The 18552-nt window shown below is 40.1% G+C and overlaps 1 protein-coding gene across 9 annotated transcripts in view; it reads left to right on the top strand.

Moving 5' to 3' along the window:
- The first annotated feature begins 904 nt into the window (after positions 1–904).
- LOC131224750 (mitogen-activated protein kinase kinase kinase YODA-like) overlaps positions 905–18552 on the top strand; it is a 98156-nt gene continuing 80508 nt past the window's right edge. For 4 of the 9 annotated variants that reach the window (XM_058220082.1, XM_058220078.1, XM_058220084.1 and 1 more), the window contains exons 1-7: positions 907–1307; positions 5993–6750; positions 7259–7990; positions 9412–9499; positions 9677–9739; positions 12629–12789; positions 12922–12997. In XM_058220082.1, coding sequence (XP_058076065.1) covers positions 6194–6750; positions 7259–7990; positions 9412–9499; positions 9677–9739; positions 12629–12789; positions 12922–12997 — 1677 coding nt within the window. In that variant the 5' untranslated portion in view covers positions 907–1307; positions 5993–6193. Of the gene's footprint in view, positions 1308–5380; positions 5442–5980; positions 6751–7258; positions 7991–9411; positions 9500–9676; positions 9740–12628; positions 12790–12921; positions 12998–18552 lie in introns of all 9 variants that reach the window. The other 5 variants (XM_058220085.1, XM_058220086.1, XM_058220079.1 and 2 more) reach the window with 4 other exon arrangements.

The raw sequence follows: 18552 nt of genomic DNA, 5'->3' as shown, positions 1-18552 counted from the left end.
CCAGACCTAGTTAGAGATGAACAATCATATCAAAGGCCCTACGGAGCTTAAAATGCTGTAAAAGTTGTACCCATGCTATCCATCTATTTTGGTAAATTATTTTAAGACATGGTCTGATGGTTGAAGTCCACCATACTAAGAGAAGCAGTTGGGATTGAATGCTTGAAAACTTCTTTAAGACCATAGAAGAAAGTTTTGAATCAAGTTGATATTTATATTTTGGCTTTTGATAAGTTTACGGGATTTTATGAGCAAGTTAGATGGCATATAAACAAAACCGTGAGTCCTGTTAAGTTTTCATTTTTCAATAGGAGTTCAATTGATGCTGCTTCGTATGGTGTGGTCTACTTGAGCCTTTGAACCACCTACTTTTTTGGCTAGTGCCTTAACATGATCTTTCAAAGTAAATAAAAGGCTTGGATATACATCATGGTGGGGCCTTAGCCCCTGACATGACCGTCTGACTTTAGCTAGGTCTTAGCGGGGTTGAACCCCATCTGCCCCTTTCTACTTGACCGAAGTCGCCCTCAATGTGGTCTATTATTTTTTTTTTTTTTTTTTGTGGTTTTTTCAATCAGCCCTTTTCAAAGCAATGAATTGGATGGGAAGTACTTCGCCTTTACGGTCATAAGCAAGTCGCTATGGTCCCTAACAAATCGCTGATTGGACCTATTTCATGTAAACAATCCTGACCGTAAATATTAAATGCAATTGATCAGATGGATGAGATTATCAGATGGATATCCTATGAAATGTGAAATGAACCTAATGAACAGCCCATATCAATGAATCGGACTCTTTAAGTGCTCCAATGCAACTAGGAGCACTGTAACTTCAGTCATCTCGCAAAGTACTAGAGCATTTCTCTATATATTATATTAGATAAATATTAAAATCCACACTCAGACGACTCCATTTCTTTCAAGCACAGACAAAACAAACACTCCACTCTCTCTCTCTTCTTCTTCCTTTTTCTTGTTTCTTCAATCCCTTTTCTCCTCTCCTTCGTTCCAAAACTAACCCTACACAATTCTCAAAATTCCCTGCAAATCCCATCTCCTCTTCTCACTCTCTGTCTCTTCTCCATTTCTCCCCTCCCTTTCTTTTTCTAGGGTTTCTGCCTCTTTCTCATTCACGAGCTCGCAAGACCCGTACAGATCCCCAACTCCCGGCCGTACGGACGGCACGCACACTGCCGGGGGGCTTTTGTAGAAGACGGCGTCGCCTGGTGCTCTGGTTTGCGGGAAATTGCGGTTTGCCGCCCGTCGTTGCCCAGAGTTCCTCGCTTAAGGTTCGGAGATTCTGAGGTGAGTTTGATTTGATTTTGTTCGTTCATCATTTTTTTCTTCTGATTTTTGGTGATTTTTTTGTTGGGTGGATTGCTCATTAATGCGTAGATCTGTGATGAGAGATTGGAATTTTTGGTTGAGGGATGCGGGTAGGAGTGGAGTCGTGCTCGTGTGGATATGTGCGAGCGTGTGAGATCTGGGCAGTTCCTCAGCTGGGCCCTGCTGTGCTTGTGCCTTGGGTTGAATACCAGTGCCGTCCATTCATTGGATGGGCTGCTCTTTTACATTGAATTTGAACAGTCCGTCATTCCCCATCCAAACGGGCATTTATTTTTTTTTTTTTAATGTGCAGTTGCTGCCCACCTGATAAAGAGGAAGCGGTTTGGTTTTCATGCTAAGAGTGCACGCACTGAGGTCCAGCTGACGAATGACCTGGATCTTGTAGGTCCATGGTAGATAATAGGCCATTCCTATCATCAGGGCGTCACCTGTGTACGGTAGATAATTTTTTTTAGCTGCCCGTGCTTTCCATGCATGCATTGAGCACGCAGTGAACAGACTGGCCTACTTTTGGGCCAGTGCACATACACGGTGGGGCCTTGTTGATGAATGGCTCAGATCTTGCATTGTGCCACACTAGAACCTGTGCCTGCTACTTGGATAGGAATTGAACTGGTGTTGCCTCCCCCCCCCAAATAAATAAATAAAACACCTAGAAGGATCCAAGGACTCTTTTATGTTGATGGTTGGTCTTCTTTAATCTGTTTAATTAACTATGTCAAAAATTGAGTAATGTGTAATATATGGAATGCCTTGCTCGTGAAGATGAAGAAGTGGGTGCTGAAATGATTGCAAGTTAGTTTCTGTTCAATTTCTGAATTTCTGATAAACCCAAGAGGGATGCTCAAGTCAGACGGGTTGGGATTTGGAGTCACCTCCGATGAGGAGTTTTGAACGCGAGACCTCCCGCTCTGATACCAATTTGATGCAGGACAATTAACCACTTGCTCTAAAAGCTCGAACTGAAAATGAACGACGAATTAATCCCTTTATCTCATAGCCCAGGCCCCACATTGCATGGGTTAGGACCTCGGCCGAACCCCCCTCGTGGGCCCCAAATCACATGGGTGCCGACTCACACGAGCCACCTGCCACACACGAGCCACCCACCTCACATGGGCCGCCCACCCCGAGTGTGCCCTTGCATCCCACAGGCATCCCCACTCGAGCTCGGTGTGAAAATGCCCCTACCTTACACGGGCCTGGCACTTAAAGCTGATTTTTTTAGGTCCCCTACTCAAATGGGTCCTAGAGAAAAATGGCCACTATATACCGATGTTATAGAGTTTTATGGTGTAACAATTTGGTTTGGGGCCATTGAGGTTATAATTGCCATTGTAGTCTCTGCTATACAAAATGCGAGTGTCTATGGAAAATTTTGCCTACAGAATTAATTTTTGGATGAGATAAAGCTTTGCTTTATTTAAGGGATAAAGGTTATTATTATTATTATTTTTTAAAGCAAACAGAAGGGTATTTAGGGGTATAAAGAAGGTTCAGTTAGACCGACCTTGGGTTCAACTATTCTCTCACCTTTTTACGAGGAGAAAAAAGTTTGATAGTTTGGTAGAGTAAGTAATTGATGATACACAGGCACTAAAAATTATACACTTTGAAGACAAGAAAATGAAGTTTAACCCTGAAATCTTGGCTCTAGATTCAGATGGATTTTGATTAAAAAATATATTGATTTTATATTCTAATGGGCTGATTGTTGGATATTTAATGACTGGTCAAATGAAAATAATCTATGGTTTAGCTTCAACAAATAATTTCTTACTGCATTAAATTAATCTAAAATTTGGAGACTAACCTGTCTAATTTCATTTAACAACTTGAATGGTTTGATCGAGCTAATGCATACCATGTGTACAATTCTAGAGTGCCCGAGCATCAACCCTTACAATTTGCCTGAGTATTGAGTAACTGCCTTTTACAACCTTAAGCTATCTCTTGGATCTTGCAAACGACTGCCTCTCTCCCATGTGCGTTGCACTCACTAATCTATTTAAAAGGGGATATGGAATACTTGACGAGTAATTTGATTGGGACATCAACGATACATGTTGGCCCACATTTTGGTTACGGTTCATGTGATGGGTCCCATCATGGATGGTGGATGCCCAGAAAACCTCCCCAAACCAGATGATCCTTCTGATTGGGCACAACTACCCCATGCTTGCTTACAACCTTTTGCATTCATTTCCCGTTCCATTTTCTGGCGGGCCTTTAATAAAATTCCATTATCCCTCAAAAAAAAAAAAAATCCATTTTGCAAGCTGCCGATTGGATACAAGGATTAGCTCTGATGGAGAAGGTACTGAAGCATGGCTCTCCTCATGACATTTCTGCTAGACGAACAGCTTCGATTATCAGAAGGTGGGCCATGAATGTCATGTTACCTGAATCTTCAAAAACAGGAAGAAGAATGTCATGTTAGTTGGTTGAAAAGAAAAATGGTGTTTTGTTGGGTTGGGCATCATACGAGGTCTTTATATAATCCACAACTTTTGCAGAAGTCATATCATGAATCTTATGTGGTGTTATGTCATATATCTTTTGTTTGATGCTATTCGTATGTGAAATGGAATTATGATGGTGTTATCTGTTGATTTGACCATGGAATGTTTGTAAATTCATGTGTTTTGAGAACCTGTGGACTCAGCAAATGATCGAAAATTGAGTGCATAAGAATTAACTTGAGAAGATACCATAAAGAAGAATAAAAGATCTACAAGTCTGGATAAATGGTTGGAGAGGTATACTGTGCATTTGGTTCATTGCGTGTACTGAGATTGAGTTTTCTTTGTCAGCAATATTAGGTAACCATGATTTATGTTCCTTTGAAATGGGACAAAAGATGGATATACTCATGCACATCAGTACATGTAGCAAGTAACCACGCTGTATGTTTTTATGTTAATATTAGTTAATTATAATGCATTAGGAGCTTGAATGTCTCACTATTAGAATTTAGAAGGCACACCATCCTTTCAACCCGTAGAACTGTGCACTTGTGTTGGTAACTCATTGGAGTAACTAAAGAAAAAAAAAAAAACCCCTCCATAGCTCTTAGATTTCTTGGTGATTTTTACCATTGGATCTGCTTTCCATGACTTGTGTCTTCCACCTTGATGGCCTTCATGAAGTGTCCTGAGTTCCTTTGTGCATGTGCTCTCTTACTCTTCATCATTTGAGTTCATTACATTTCTATAGAGTGTCCTTTTAATTCATGAGAAAGTATTTTTGTCATATGACATACTATATTAACCCTAGCTGGTGCTGGCGGGGAAAAAGAAAATTGCTTATGAGGCCCCTCCCAAAATCCTTGCGTTTGGATGGCTGGTGGGGAAAAAGAAAATTCTGACTATCGACAACCTCAAGAAGAAAGGTATGATAATCCCGAATATATGCTTATGCTGCATGCAATCGGAAGAGTCAGTGGATCATCTTCTGCTGCACTGTCAGTTTGTCTACTCCATCTGGGCTGAGTTTATGAAAGCTTTTAACATTTGCTGGTGCTTTCCGGAAGAGGCAAATCAGTTCCTTCTTGCGTGGCATGGGACGTATTTAGGAAAAATGAAATCAACTATCTGGAGAATGACGGTTCTCGCAGTGTGGTGGTCTGTGTGGAGGGAAAGAAACAACAGATGCTTTAGAAACCTTTCCAATTCGGCTGGTCTCGTCGCGTCTTTTGCTAAGCGTCTTATCATTGAATGGGCTCTGAATGTTAAAGATTTGTCGGGTCCGGATTTCTATTTTTTGGGCGTGTAGCCTGTGGGCTGCTTTCTCAGCAGCCGCTATTGTTTTTTGTTTGTTTTTTGTTGTTTTTGGTTTTTTTTTCTCTCTCTTTTCTTAATGCAATCTTCTCATCTTTCAAAACATAATAATATTAACCCTAGCTGAAAATGATTGAGGGATAAGTAGTTGATATGGCATACTGCCAAGTTACCATTTTACCTCACTGTGTACAATTTATGGCTTGATTTTCATTTTTACCAGTTATTGGTTACACACAAATTGGATTTCAGGTGTGGTGGATCCTTGAATGGTACGCATGTAAAAGAGGGGTCATGTGGGTTGGACTGCATGGTTTGAGTATTCACTGCAGTATATAGTTAGTTTATTTTTGAATATTTCCTAGATGATTATTACTGGATGCATATGTTATTGAATTGACTGATCAAACAATCTCTTGCTCATAATGCAAAATACTCCAGCTTTGTGGTGCTTACAACCCTGATGTAATGTAAAATAACTGTTGAATTTTTTGATACAAGACCCTCATTTGCTGTTTCGGTCTGCTTTGGAAAGCTTAAAGAATATTATAAAGCCCGTTTAATTTGAAAATCACAGGTATCTCAATGTTCCTAATATTTGTTCTACTTGGATTGAGTTCTTTTTAATTTCTTTTTTATGAATAATTGTCACTACCACACTGTTTATACTTGATGACTTGCAAAATTTAAGATATGCATGCCAGTTTCAAGTTCCAGCTCCAGATTTATGCTGGCCTAAGCTATTTTTTAGTGAGGGAGATCATGCTATTATCATCATCTTAGGCTTTCTCTCATCAAGTTGGGGTTGGCTAGTGTTTTATTTTGATAGTGGTTAAAAAATGTGTGACACAGCTATTTGTTCAGGTTCTTGTATCAAGCACTGTATTCTGAATGGACTTGCATGAACTGCTTGATTATGTTCCACAACACTAGCCATTGCCACATGGAGGTTCCCTTTTTTTGTCGAGGTGGCAACCATTAAGTCAGTGAAACATATGAAGTGGGCATGAAATAAAGTTGGAATAATTCGGCCATCATTTTCTGTAATTTGTTTACATTTGAAACATGCCTTCATGGTGGGGGAAGTCTTCGTCGAAAGAAGTAAAAAAGAAGACGAGCAAGGAGAATTTCATTGATACATTACACCGTAAATTCAAATCTCCATCTGAAGAGAAGGGAAGTGTGAGACCAGGAGGGTCTCGGAGACATAGTAATGACATAGGTGTAGCCTCAGAGAAGGGTTCTCTATCCCGAGCCGAGTCAAGGTCGTCATCACCATCTAAGCAGGTATCACGCTGTCTAAGTTTTGCAGAGAGGCCACATGCTCAACCGCTTCCGCTTCCTGGGGCGCACCCTGCAAACATTGCACGCACAGCCTCTGGAATTAGCATTTCAAGACCTGCACTGGAGAAACGCGTCAAACCGACATTGTTTTTGCCCCTTCCAAAACGAGATCATAGCTTGAACAGGCCAGATGCTACGGACATTGATGGGGATTTGGCTACTGCTTCTCTTTCTAGTGACTGCTCCAATGATAGTGATGATCCAGTTGATCCTCGTCTTGTTAGTACCCAGGGGAATGACTACGAAATTGGGAGAACTGTTGCAAACAGTCATTCTAGGTGAGCTGTGACTTTGCGTATTATACAGTTATTGGGTTTCAATGCATTAGGTTGTGAATAGTCCTAATGTTCTATTTCACATCTGATGACCCCACTTTTGATCATGGGAGTTGCTTCAGTTATCTTCCAGATTTGGAGTGACATCCTTTGGCTCCCTTTGACCAGTAACCAGTTGTATTTTTTCTCAACTGTCTATTTATAGGCTAGACATCAAAGGGCTGGGATCTTCCAGTCTGGGAGACTTTTGGTGCATCCCCATGCATGGTGGGCCACATCAGATCAAAGGTTTGGGTCACTTGATCACATGACCCGCATGTATGGAATTTAGTGCTTCATCACACTGTGCATGACCTGATGCATTGAGACACCATCATTTCTCCTACGTTGCTGCTTGTAGGGGGTCACAATACGGTTATCTTAAATCATTACATTTTTATTTTTTGCATGTTAATTTTTTGAGTTTTTGACTCAGCCCTAACAGAATTTTTTTTTCCTTTCTGTGTTGTAGCGTGCTGCATAAGGATCAATATCCTAACATCACCCGAAAGAACTCAGGAGAGATTCTGAAGCCAGCTAATTTGTTGTTCAATAACCAAAGTCTCTCTTCATCCCCCAAACGGGGTCATACTTCCAATCTTCCTCAGTATGGTGCTTTTGGAATAGGAAGTGCTCCTGACAGTTCCATGTCTAGTCCTTCTAGAAGTCCTATGAGGGCAGTTTGCCCTGAGCAAATTGCGAGCTCTGCTTTTTGGGCCTCAAAGCCTTACCCAGATGTTGCGCTGCTCGGATCTGGTCAATGCTCTAGTCCAGGTTCAGGCCATAACTCTGGACATAATTCAATGGGAGGGGATATGTCAGGACAGTTATTTTGGCAGCACAGCAGGGGTAGCCCAGAGTGTTCTCCTATACCTAGCCCTAGAATGACAAGTCCTGGACCTAGCTCTAGAATACAAAGTGGTGCTGTCACTCCTTTACATCCACGGGCTGGAGGGGCAACGCCGGAATCCCCCACAAGCTGGGCCGATGATGGGAAACAACAAAGCCACCGGTTGCCGCTTCCCCCCTTAACAATCTGTAATACCTCTCCCTTTTCTCCATCAAATTCTGGGGTGACGAGCTCATCCTCAGTTCCACGTAGTCCTGGAAGGGCAGAGAATCCCACAAGCCCTGGTTCGCGCTGGAAGAAGGGAAAGCTCATAGGAAGGGGGACATTCGGGCATGTTTATGTTGGTTTTAACAGGTGCGTCTCAACCTTGTAGCTCATTTGAGGAGTTTGATGCATGCAAAACAAATCTTTTGGTGTCAGCATTGTAGAATACTGCTTCTTGATTGCACTTTAGGGCATGTTTGTATACATGGAATCCAAGGGGAAAGAAAGGAAAAATAATCATTATGCAATGATGATTTTCTTGAGAACTATTGAAACATGGAATCCAATATTGAGTTTTTGTTTGGATAGCAAGTGGAAATCTCAGATTCTTCTAACATGATTCACCTAGTTTCTTGTGCTAGTAATCGAAAATATGGAAAATTGTAATGATTTCTTGGTGGAGTTCACCTTTTTCTTTGCCATTCAATTAACACAAATTGTCACAAACCCTTTTCCTTTTCCATTGTTTGGCATGGAATCCATGGTTTCCAAACATGGTGTTTAGATGTATAAGTGATTGAGTTGCAAACATTTCCGCCCCCTTTCCACATCCCAATTAATGTAATTTCAATTTGGAATTGAGACTCTCAAATTGGCTGGTAAAGGTAGGGAATTATCATTCTTTTTTTTTTTTTGTTTTTTGTTTTTTGTGTTGTTGTTGTTGTTGTTAAATTACAATTTGGCACTGACAAAAATATTACAATTTGGTTATTACTAATAAATTTTGTTTTTGGACATTGCCACTTTATTAGACTAATAAAGGCTATTCAATTTGATAATGCATCTAGACATACCTTAAACGTTACCCTTGTCAAATACTTGTGATTGCCGGTCATATTTGTCTTTTTTTGTCTCTCACCATCAATTTGGAGATTTAGCTGATGTGTGCGGTCTCGTTACCTTTATTTTCCGAATCCTTGGCCGAGGAGAGGTCCTGTGCTCAGTTATGGCTGTTATGATTGGATCTGCTCATTTCTGGTTTTTCCTATGTAACATGGGACTGCACTTCTTTAAATTTTGCTGCTCCAATGGTTGTCCATATCTGTGCACCCAACAATCCCGTATACAGCTCATACAAAGATGAATTTTTTCCCCTAATTGTTTAACACGTTTCATTTTGGTTACCCTTTTCATCCATAGACAATTGGTCTTTTGGGTTATTATCACACTATTCTTCACTTATAATCTTTACATATAAATGATTATGATATGTGAATAAAAATAATATTATTATCCAAATATTTTGCAGTCGGGTTGGGGAGTCTTAATTTTCAATGCTGCCATGTATTTGGCCCCATATCTGCATCAAAGGCCTAGACAATGTCTCTGACTCTCTGTCCATGCTATATAAAGTTTCTTTGGAGAAGCCATTTCCAAAATATTCAAGTATTTCCCACATGGGAGTATAATAAAGCCAAGAAACCATGTTGTCCATGAGTGCTATTGCCTATGCTCCTAAAGGTGTTGCCATGTTGTGTATTTCTTTTCTTATTTTGTTGTTTTGGTTTTAGTGAAAGTGGCGAAATGTGTGCAATGAAGGAGGTTACACTCTTCTCTGATGATGCCAAGTCAAAAGAAAGTGCAAAGCAATTGATGCAGGTACTCCTTTTCTAACAGAATTATTCTGAACTTTTCATCCGAAGCTTATGGTCCTGGTAGTGTGATATTGATATCTTTGCAACTTCTTTTACTGTGGCTTCTTTATTACTTCAATATGCAATTTCTGATTTTCATTTTTTGATAAGTTTTATTATTCTACTCTGCTTGTTCTGACAGGAAATAGCTCTCTTGAGTCGCTTGAGGCATCAAAATATAGTGCAATATTATGGGTCGGAGACGGTATGCATAGTTGTGCTGATTTATGAGAATCGATGAGTTTTTCTTTTGTAGATTGCTGTTGCCTTTTGTATATTATTGTATTCTCCCTATGATTATTCTTGAATTTTTATAAAATAAAAAAAAAATTCTTCTTTTATCTTTTGCCATTTGAAATTTTGCTGCCATGATGTTACCATGCTTTTATTACCAATCAAACAAAAGAAGCTTTTGTTAGAGTTAGTTCTGCACTGATGAAGTGCTTCGCAAATTGAAAATTTTGTTGATTAGGCTTGTGAATAATTCTGTTGATGATGTTAGCATGCTTTTATTGCCAAGCAAACTAAAAGATGCTTCTGTTAGAGTTAGTGCTGCATTGATGAAGTGCTACTCTGACAATGGTAAACCAACCCTGTCGCTAATGATTTGTAAAATATTTATTGGAAATGTATGTTTTTTCTTGAATATCCATTTATTCTTTTCTGATAAGATTCTCTTAGGCATTTGGCTTTTGTAAATGCATAATGTAGATGCTAGCACTTAACACAGAAATTTATGTATATTTTGTACTGATATTAACTGGGTTAGTTCTACTTCTTCCACTTAGTGATTTTTCTTGGCCTCATTGATAAAATCAAGCTGCAAGTTCTTAGACTTTAATCTCAAAATTTCTCTCTGATCTTAAATTTTTTTTATTTTTTGAATGTTCATTTATATTTTTTCTGTTAAGACTCCCTTAGGCATTTGACTTGTGTAAATGCATAATGTAGAAATCCATGCACTTTTTGTACTTACATCAATTGGGCTAGATCTCATTCTTCCACTGAGTGATTTTTCTTGGCTTCATGGATAAAATCAAGCGATGAATTCTAGACTCAATCTCTGCATGGTGGTGGAGATGCCTTGCAGGGAGATTTCTTCTCGGGTCAAGGGGGATGGGCCATTGGGATTTGGACTGTATTCATAAAGAGATTAGATTCCTGACTGTGGGAACCCCTCTATCAGCATATCTGACCCTTTGGTGGTTGAGCTTGCTGTTAGAGGGGCTTTGTGCCCCTTTCTTTGTATTGGGAATTCCCTTCCCATCCTCTACTTTTAATGATTCTCATTATCCTTTCACCCAAAAAAAAAAAAAAAAAGAAAAAAAGAAGAAGAAAGAAGGAAAAAAAAAGAGAGGGTTTGGCACAGTCCTTTGGGAGTTATGACTTGTTTTCATCATGATTTCTTCATGGAAGGGCATAATTAAAGATCTACGAACATTATTTTCCTCATGGCCAAGCAGCTCAATAGAAACACTGTGTTATGTGACTGCAATGATGTCACCTTTGTACAGATCAGATTGTTTCAAACTTTCAGGGAAAGGTCTTGCATGACATTTAGTTGTTTGTGCTGCTATATAGTAGATACTGGAAGCTCTACCATCAATATGATAAGGAGATGTATTGAGCATAAAAGATTCTCATATATTAGGGTTAATAAATGCTATTTCACAGTTTGAATCACAGTTCTTTACAGCTGCATCCTTATGGTTACATGGCATGCATATGTGGTGATTAGGACTGTTTATCTGGTTACCAGTACCATGTGGATAGCACATATCCCCAAAGCAATGGGATTGGACTGTGGTAGCTATTCAATCAGTTGTCTAAAAAAGGAACGGGTGGCGACAGTCCATATTTAACCAGAAAGTTTGCATCAACTGGATGGTCAAGAGTGTCCAAGATTTTTGGCCTACAGCTCATCTATGAGATCAATGGTCCGATCAAATGCTCCTGTCTGCCATGTATACTGTGAGCAGGGAGCCTTCGCTGCCTGAATCGCAGTTCTTGCAGCTGCATCCTTGTGGCAACATGGCATGCATATGTGGTGATTTAGACCGTTGATCTGGTTACCGGTACCATGTGGATGGCACATATCCCCAAAGCAATGGGATTGGACTGTGGTAGCTGTCAATTAGTTGTCTGAAAAAGGAATGGATATCTCAAAATAGAGCAACAGTCCGTACTCAACCAGAAAATTCACTCCAATTGGATGGTCAGGAGTGTCCAAGATCTTTGGCTTACAGCTTATCTGTGACATCAATGGTCCCGATCATTGCTCATGTCTGCCATGTGTACGGTAAGCAGGATGCTGCAGAAGACTTTGCCCACAAGCTGCATGATAGCATTCATGTAGGGTTTGCAGTACTGCAGACTCTGGCATTATAAGGGGCGCAATGGATTTGTTACATTTGGGTGTGACCTGTTAGCTTCTGGAATGATAGGCTGTTAGTTCGAAGATGGGGTTTTCCCATCTTCAAATTGAAGGAGATTTGGCTAATGGTATCAGATGGGCGAGTTTAACTGAAGCAATTCACTGGTGTCTTTTGTGCTGGGTGGAGGAGAGTAGAGCTGAAGAGGACCATATTGGACTCCTCTCATGTCTGTGGGGGCATGAATGTTGTGGCAGATGATCTTGCTAAAATTGGCTTGTCTGCAATCTCTTGTGGTTTGAGACTCCTCTCTCGTATAGTTTGCCTTTTCCTTGTGTCTATAAATCTTGCCCAATCTTTTTTAAGAGCCTGAAGAAGATGCCATGTTCATGAGTATGCAGTTAAACACCCTACCTCCAGAAATCCATATTAGACTCCAGATGATCTCTCTCTCTCTCTCTCTCTCTCTCTCTCTCTCTATTCAAATGGATATTGATATGGGTTGAATTAATGTTTATCATTGCTGGCAGCTCGATTTAAAAGCAAAACGTTTATGATTAAATTTCTCATTTTCTGTAACATGATGTGAATTGCGATGATATGATTGTCAATGAATGATAATATATGCTTACACCTGTTTTTTTTATTTTCGAAAGATGATGCTTACATCTGTTTTGATTTTCTTTTCATGGACTTCTTATTGAATTTGTATCCTCAAACAGATAGACGACAAATTGTATATCTACCTGGAGTATGTATCTGGTGGTTCCATTCATAAGCTTCTTCAAGAGTATGGGCAGTTTGGAGAACTGGCAATTCGGAGCTATACCCAACAAATCCTTTCAGGCCTTGCATACTTGCATGCCAAGAATACTGTCCATAGGTGGATATACTTACTAAGTTTCCATTTCAAATTAGTAGGCTTGATTTGGTAACGTGAGGCTCATCGTTAATATTCTCTTGTTATTGCTCCTATATTCTAGTGCGTATTAGTTAATCTTCACTTCTTGTACAGGGACATTAAAGGTGCAAACATTCTTGTGGACCCAAATGGGCGTGTTAAGCTGGCTGATTTTGGGATGGCAAAGCATGTAAGCTTCTCCCAAAATGCCGCATGATTGTGATACTTGGACATTCTATTCTTTTTGATGTCCTGCTGCAGTTACTACTGCTTTTATGAGAGAATTTGATGCTGATACCAAGTCATTAGTTATACTTGTTTTGGTGTTCTGCTTTTGCACACATGCTTTATGGCACAACTTTTTTCTTGTCTTTTTTTTTCCCCCTTCCCAACGGAATATATCTTGCATTCTTAAAGAAAAACATTGTATGACTTAAAGCAACTGTAGTTAGGTTGCCTGTTTTTTTGAGTGCTAAAATATGCAACATTGATTCACTTGAGTGTTGCAATGGAAATAGGTTTGGAGTGGACAAACCCATGATGTGTTTGTTGATCTAGGATTTGGATAAGATGGAATCGGGGTGGAGGAATTGGAAGCGAAAAGGGAAAAAATTTGTCAGTAAAAAAGCCAACACTGAAATTGTGATGGAGCAACGCTAGGGATTCACAATCTCTTTCTTGATACCAGTCTTGGAACATAAAAAAGTTTGTCATAGGTTCGTGGTCTCACAAACTCGGTCAGATTCAGATCTATTGTGGATTTACCACTAGGATACCATGTAAGGTTTACCGTGTTTCATTGGATGGGCTTTGGTGAAAGGTAGATATGAGGGGTGATGTTATGTATTACCATGGCGCCTTTCTTGGCTTCGTGAAATGGGAGGCCGGTTGGTTTTTTCCAAGAGGTCTGGAGAAATTCAGCTTGGTGACCCTCTTTCTCCCCCTTTCTTTACTATTGTTGCAGAAGGCTTACTAGATTGTTTTCATGCAGTTCAATGTGAGAAATTCGGGTATTCATATTTCGCACCTTCAATTTGTGGATAAAACACTTGCCTTTTGTGATGCCAAGGAGGAATAAACAAGTTGGTAATTTTCATGATGTTTTATAGTGCTTTGAAGCATTCTCAGGCCTAAAGTCAAATCTTAGGATAAGTTCCATGGAATTGGTATTGGTATTTGAGGAAGATGTCCTTGTCCAGCTTGCAGCTGACATGGGGTGCAAATGTGGTTTTTCCCTTTTGACTATCTTGCTCTTCTACGTGCTTAAATGCATTCTTTTCTTTTTGGGATCCAATGGTGAAAAGAATCTAAAGGAATTGCAAAGTGGAAGTGGATTTAGAACTCTAATTAAATCTACCTTCTCAAACCCATTCTAATTTACTTTATGTGCCTCTTCATAATTTTGAGTTAGATTTTGAAAAAAAAAAGTTGGAGGAACTTCAAAGCTATTTTCTTTTGGAAAGTAATTGTGGTAGACGAAATCACTTCCAAAAGCCTAAATGGAAAGGGGGCTTAGATTGCATGGGAAATGGTGGTGGCTTTTAACATTGAAACATTGTGGAGAAAAGTTATTATCACAAAGTGCATGCTATCCTTTGTAGGGGGGATTTGGGAGGGCCAATCAAGGAAATGTTTTCCTAGTTTAGAGAAAGCATTTTTGGGTGAGAGACCGTCACCATCATCAAAGCCTTACCCCAACTAATAGTGGATTTGTGGGTGGGAGACGAAAAAATTATGTTGTTTTTTCCTTTTAAAAAATGTTGTTGTTGACCCCGATTAGTTAGGAAGGCTTAGATGATGATGATCTTGATGAGATGAAAACAAATATATCCTAGAAGAACTTTAAGAAAGGGTGTCAAATCAACTGGGCGTGAGTCCTGCTAGTGTGCTAGTTCAGTCTTGCTTGAATTGATAATGTAATCTAGATAGAAAAAGGGGCATGAAAGATTGTTTAGGGAGAGATGGGATTCGCCTTTGGGAAGACACTTGGGGGGTTTTAGATTATTTGACATCTACTTTCCTAGTTCTTTATATTCACGACCTAGGAAAAAAAGAGTTTTTTTTTGAAAGATAAAGGGAATTTAATTCAGATGCGGTCGAGCTGGTGCCCAGAAGCTTACAACCTTAACAAGCAAAAAGCAAGACGCAATATTTCAAACTGGAAATACAAGAAGCCACTCGCCTACAAGAGATTTTGCCCGTCGCATAACAACAGAAACATCATTACTATTGTTGTTGATGCATTTTCCTTTCCATTCGCACATAGATCATAGAGCTGCAAGGAGCACCAACTTCAATTCCCTTTGAGCTTGATTCCTAATAGACCCCCCCATTCCCTTTGAGCTTGATTCCGAATAGACACCCCATGACCCACCTCCAAAAAACTTCTTCACTAAGACGTTGATGTAGATATGAACCACTCCACCTTGAAAGAAGAGAGGATACAATCTCAAACCCCCCTATTGAAAGGACAATGACCAAGTGATCAATTGACTCTGCGTTGCTCACGCGTACATACAATGCAGATGTTTGGGATCATCATTCTCCTTTTGTGCAGATTGTTGATGGTCAATACCCTTTTCCTTACAATTAACCATGGAAAGAACGCTACTTTTGGATGGGCCTGATAATGCCATAATATAGCTGTTGGGACTCAAAACCCTTGCTTGAATGGTTACAGAGCAACTTATAGAAGGAGCTAACCATAAAACAACTTGAGCTTTCCTTACGCCACACCATCCTATCTCGTTACCCACTCGACGGGCTAAAGAAGTGAATTCTTTGAAGGGGAGAAACAAAATCTTCATACTCATCGTTTGACAAATTACGTCGACGCGGAGGCGACCACATCCCCCAGGATCCACTAGCTACCCAATAATTCACAACTGATATGTCCACATCTATTGCTAGCCTCGCCAAACTTGGGAATTCAACCATCAAGGGGACCTCCATCGACCAATCATCCTTCTAGGACCTGATATGATCTTTGTTACCAAATACGAAGCTTATGTCCTTAGTTTCGCTTTCACACCAAACACCCCTCGCCACAAACCAGACGCTCTATAAAGAGGAGTCTCTAATCCACCCATCTCCATCCTTGTATTCATGAACACGCACACTAAGCATGCACACCTCCTCCCAAACCAAAAGATGAAACTTAACCTTGCCTTTCGAGCTTTGCTATAGAAAGTCCCTTCTAAGTCTCTCCAACTAAGCTAGAACTGATTTTGGACATTTTTAAAGGGATATGAAGTATAAGGGCATATTAGATAACACAGATTTAACAAGTGTTATCCAGCCTCCCAACGACAAATATAAACTTTTCCACCTCAATAGGTTCCTTTCAAATCTTTCGACAACTTTGTCTCACAAATGCTTAGGAGGTCTATCGATACACAAAGGCAAAGCCCAAATATGTCGAGGGAAACAATCTCATCTTACAACCAAACACTCCTGTTAGCGGTTCCAACTCCTCATTCTGCATCTTGATTCCTAACATTTCACTCTTGGCTAAGTTAACCTTTAACCTCAGCATTGTCTTCTAGCATGTGATGACCATGTGAAGCCGGTCCACCATATTTGGATTTGCATAGAAAAATATTAAGTTGTCGTCTGAGAATTGTAAGCGAGATTTTGGTGCTATTCCTGTAAATCCGAATAATGCCACAGAGATTCTCTTATACAACCAAAGGCTTTGTTGGGGCCCACCGTGATGTTTATGTGACATCCACTCCATTGGTTGCACCATTCCATTTTAGGATGTCATCACAAAAATCAGGTTGATACAAAATTCAATCATGCTAAACCACAAGGAATAGTAGGAATGAGAGTGTCCACCATTGAAATCTTTCTGGGGCCCACCGTTATGCTTATATGGCATCCGAGATGTTCATAGAATAAAACAAAAGATTAATGTTAAAACCAACTATCAACTTGATCGAAATGTCGGTGGGCCTAGGTCATGGTATTCCGTAATGGTAACGGTGGTTGTAACGACCACCATCGTTACCTTCACGATACGGGTTGTAATGACTGTTACGGTCTCTCTTTGTATTTTTTCAAAAAAATAAAATTAAAAAATGAAAAACCTGTATCGGCTTCGTAATTGACCGTTACGGGGTCGTTGCGGCTATTACAAGGGACGTAACGGGCCGTTACAGGGGCTGTAACAACCTTTAGCCGTTATTTTTTTCATAATGACTATTACGGCCTTTACGACCTCGTAACGTGTAACGGTTGCCACTGTTACCTTTATGTAACGACATTTATAGCCTTGTAACGGCTGTTACGACACACTATGGCTTAGGAAGGTTTCAATGGTGTGTGTCTAAAGGTTTCAATGGTGTGTGTCTAAATCCTCTAGGTTCTTTGTTCTTTGTCTCACTTGAGTTTTGGATCAACATGACTTTTGAACTCACATCCCAACATGATCCTTTGCAAATGATAGATAGAGTGAATGTCACCCATAAGCCCTACATCCCTTTTGGGTCCATAGCTTTTTGTTTAGTGCCCTCGTAATGCTTGAGGGACATGTGTCTTAAGTAGATGGCGAATTGCTTGGATGAATTGCACGAGAGAATCTTTGTAGCATTACACATGAAAAAAAGCCTCGTAAAGGATTGTTAGGAATTCTTGGCAAGTAAATTGGTTAGGAATGTCAAATTTTGATGCAGTGGTAGCTAGCCAGTGTTTCAACATTGTGTTCTTAGGTTTGAGCCCATCTTATCTATTAAAAAAGGGAAAAAAACAAGAATCAAAAAAATAAATCTAGCAAGATATGAAGGATAACTAAATAGAAGAGTTAAATAACATATATGGGTTGGAAGCATACATGTCTAAGGGGAGGTAGGAAGGTTTGGACCATGGTGTGCCGTAAAGGCTATTACGGGGCTGTAAAGGCCGTTACGTAAAGGTAACTGTAGCAACCATTACACGTTACGGGGTCATAAAGGTCGTAATGGCTGTTATGGAAAAAATGGCCCGTAAAGGTCCTTACAACCCCAATAATGGCCCATCCCCCCCCCCAAAAAAAGAAAAAGAAAAAAAAAAGGGTCCATTACGGGGTCAATACGGAGTGTAACGACTCCCCCGTTACGGTTGTTACGCCCTGTATCATAAAGGTAACAGTGGTGACCGTTGCGACCACCGTTACCGTTATGGAATACCTTGGTTTGGACAGATGCTCTATTGACAACTTCAAAAACTTCCACAAAACGTACGACTATGATGGTGCTTGATGATATTTTTCCTTTTGGCAAAGTGTAGGGAGTGCCTCCATATGTGGAGGCCTTCTATTGGATGGGAGTTGCACTGTTGCAGGGCCAATGGTTGATAAATTGAAGAAGCTTGGGCACAAATTACCTAGCATGTTTTATGTGCGAAGAGGCTAAAGAAATGAGGGAGCATATCTATATTTAATGTGCGGTTGTGAGGAGAATTTGGACTCACTTCATTCAGATCTCCAGGGAGAAGACTGGAATAGGCCTGGTCTAGATTTCCTGCAGGTAGACAGGTTACCGAAAGCTGATGTAAAAAATCTCGAGGTCCCCTTGTTGTCGGAAGAAGTCAAGGCAGCAGTGGACGACTTGGGAGGAGATAAGGCTCCTGGGCCTGATGGCTTCTCAATCCTTTTCTTTTAGATGTTCTGGGAAGAACTTCAGAGTGATGTTATCAAATTCTTCAGTGAATTCTACGAAAGAGGGCGTCTCTCTAAAGGGCTTGGAGCCTCTTTCATTGCATTAATCC

Source organism: Magnolia sinica, chromosome 14 (assembly GCF_029962835.1).
Source record: "Magnolia sinica isolate HGM2019 chromosome 14, MsV1, whole genome shotgun sequence".
NCBI lineage: Eukaryota > Viridiplantae > Streptophyta > Magnoliopsida > Magnoliales > Magnoliaceae > Magnolia > Magnolia sinica.
This window is presented reverse-complemented; position numbering and strand designations above follow the sequence as displayed.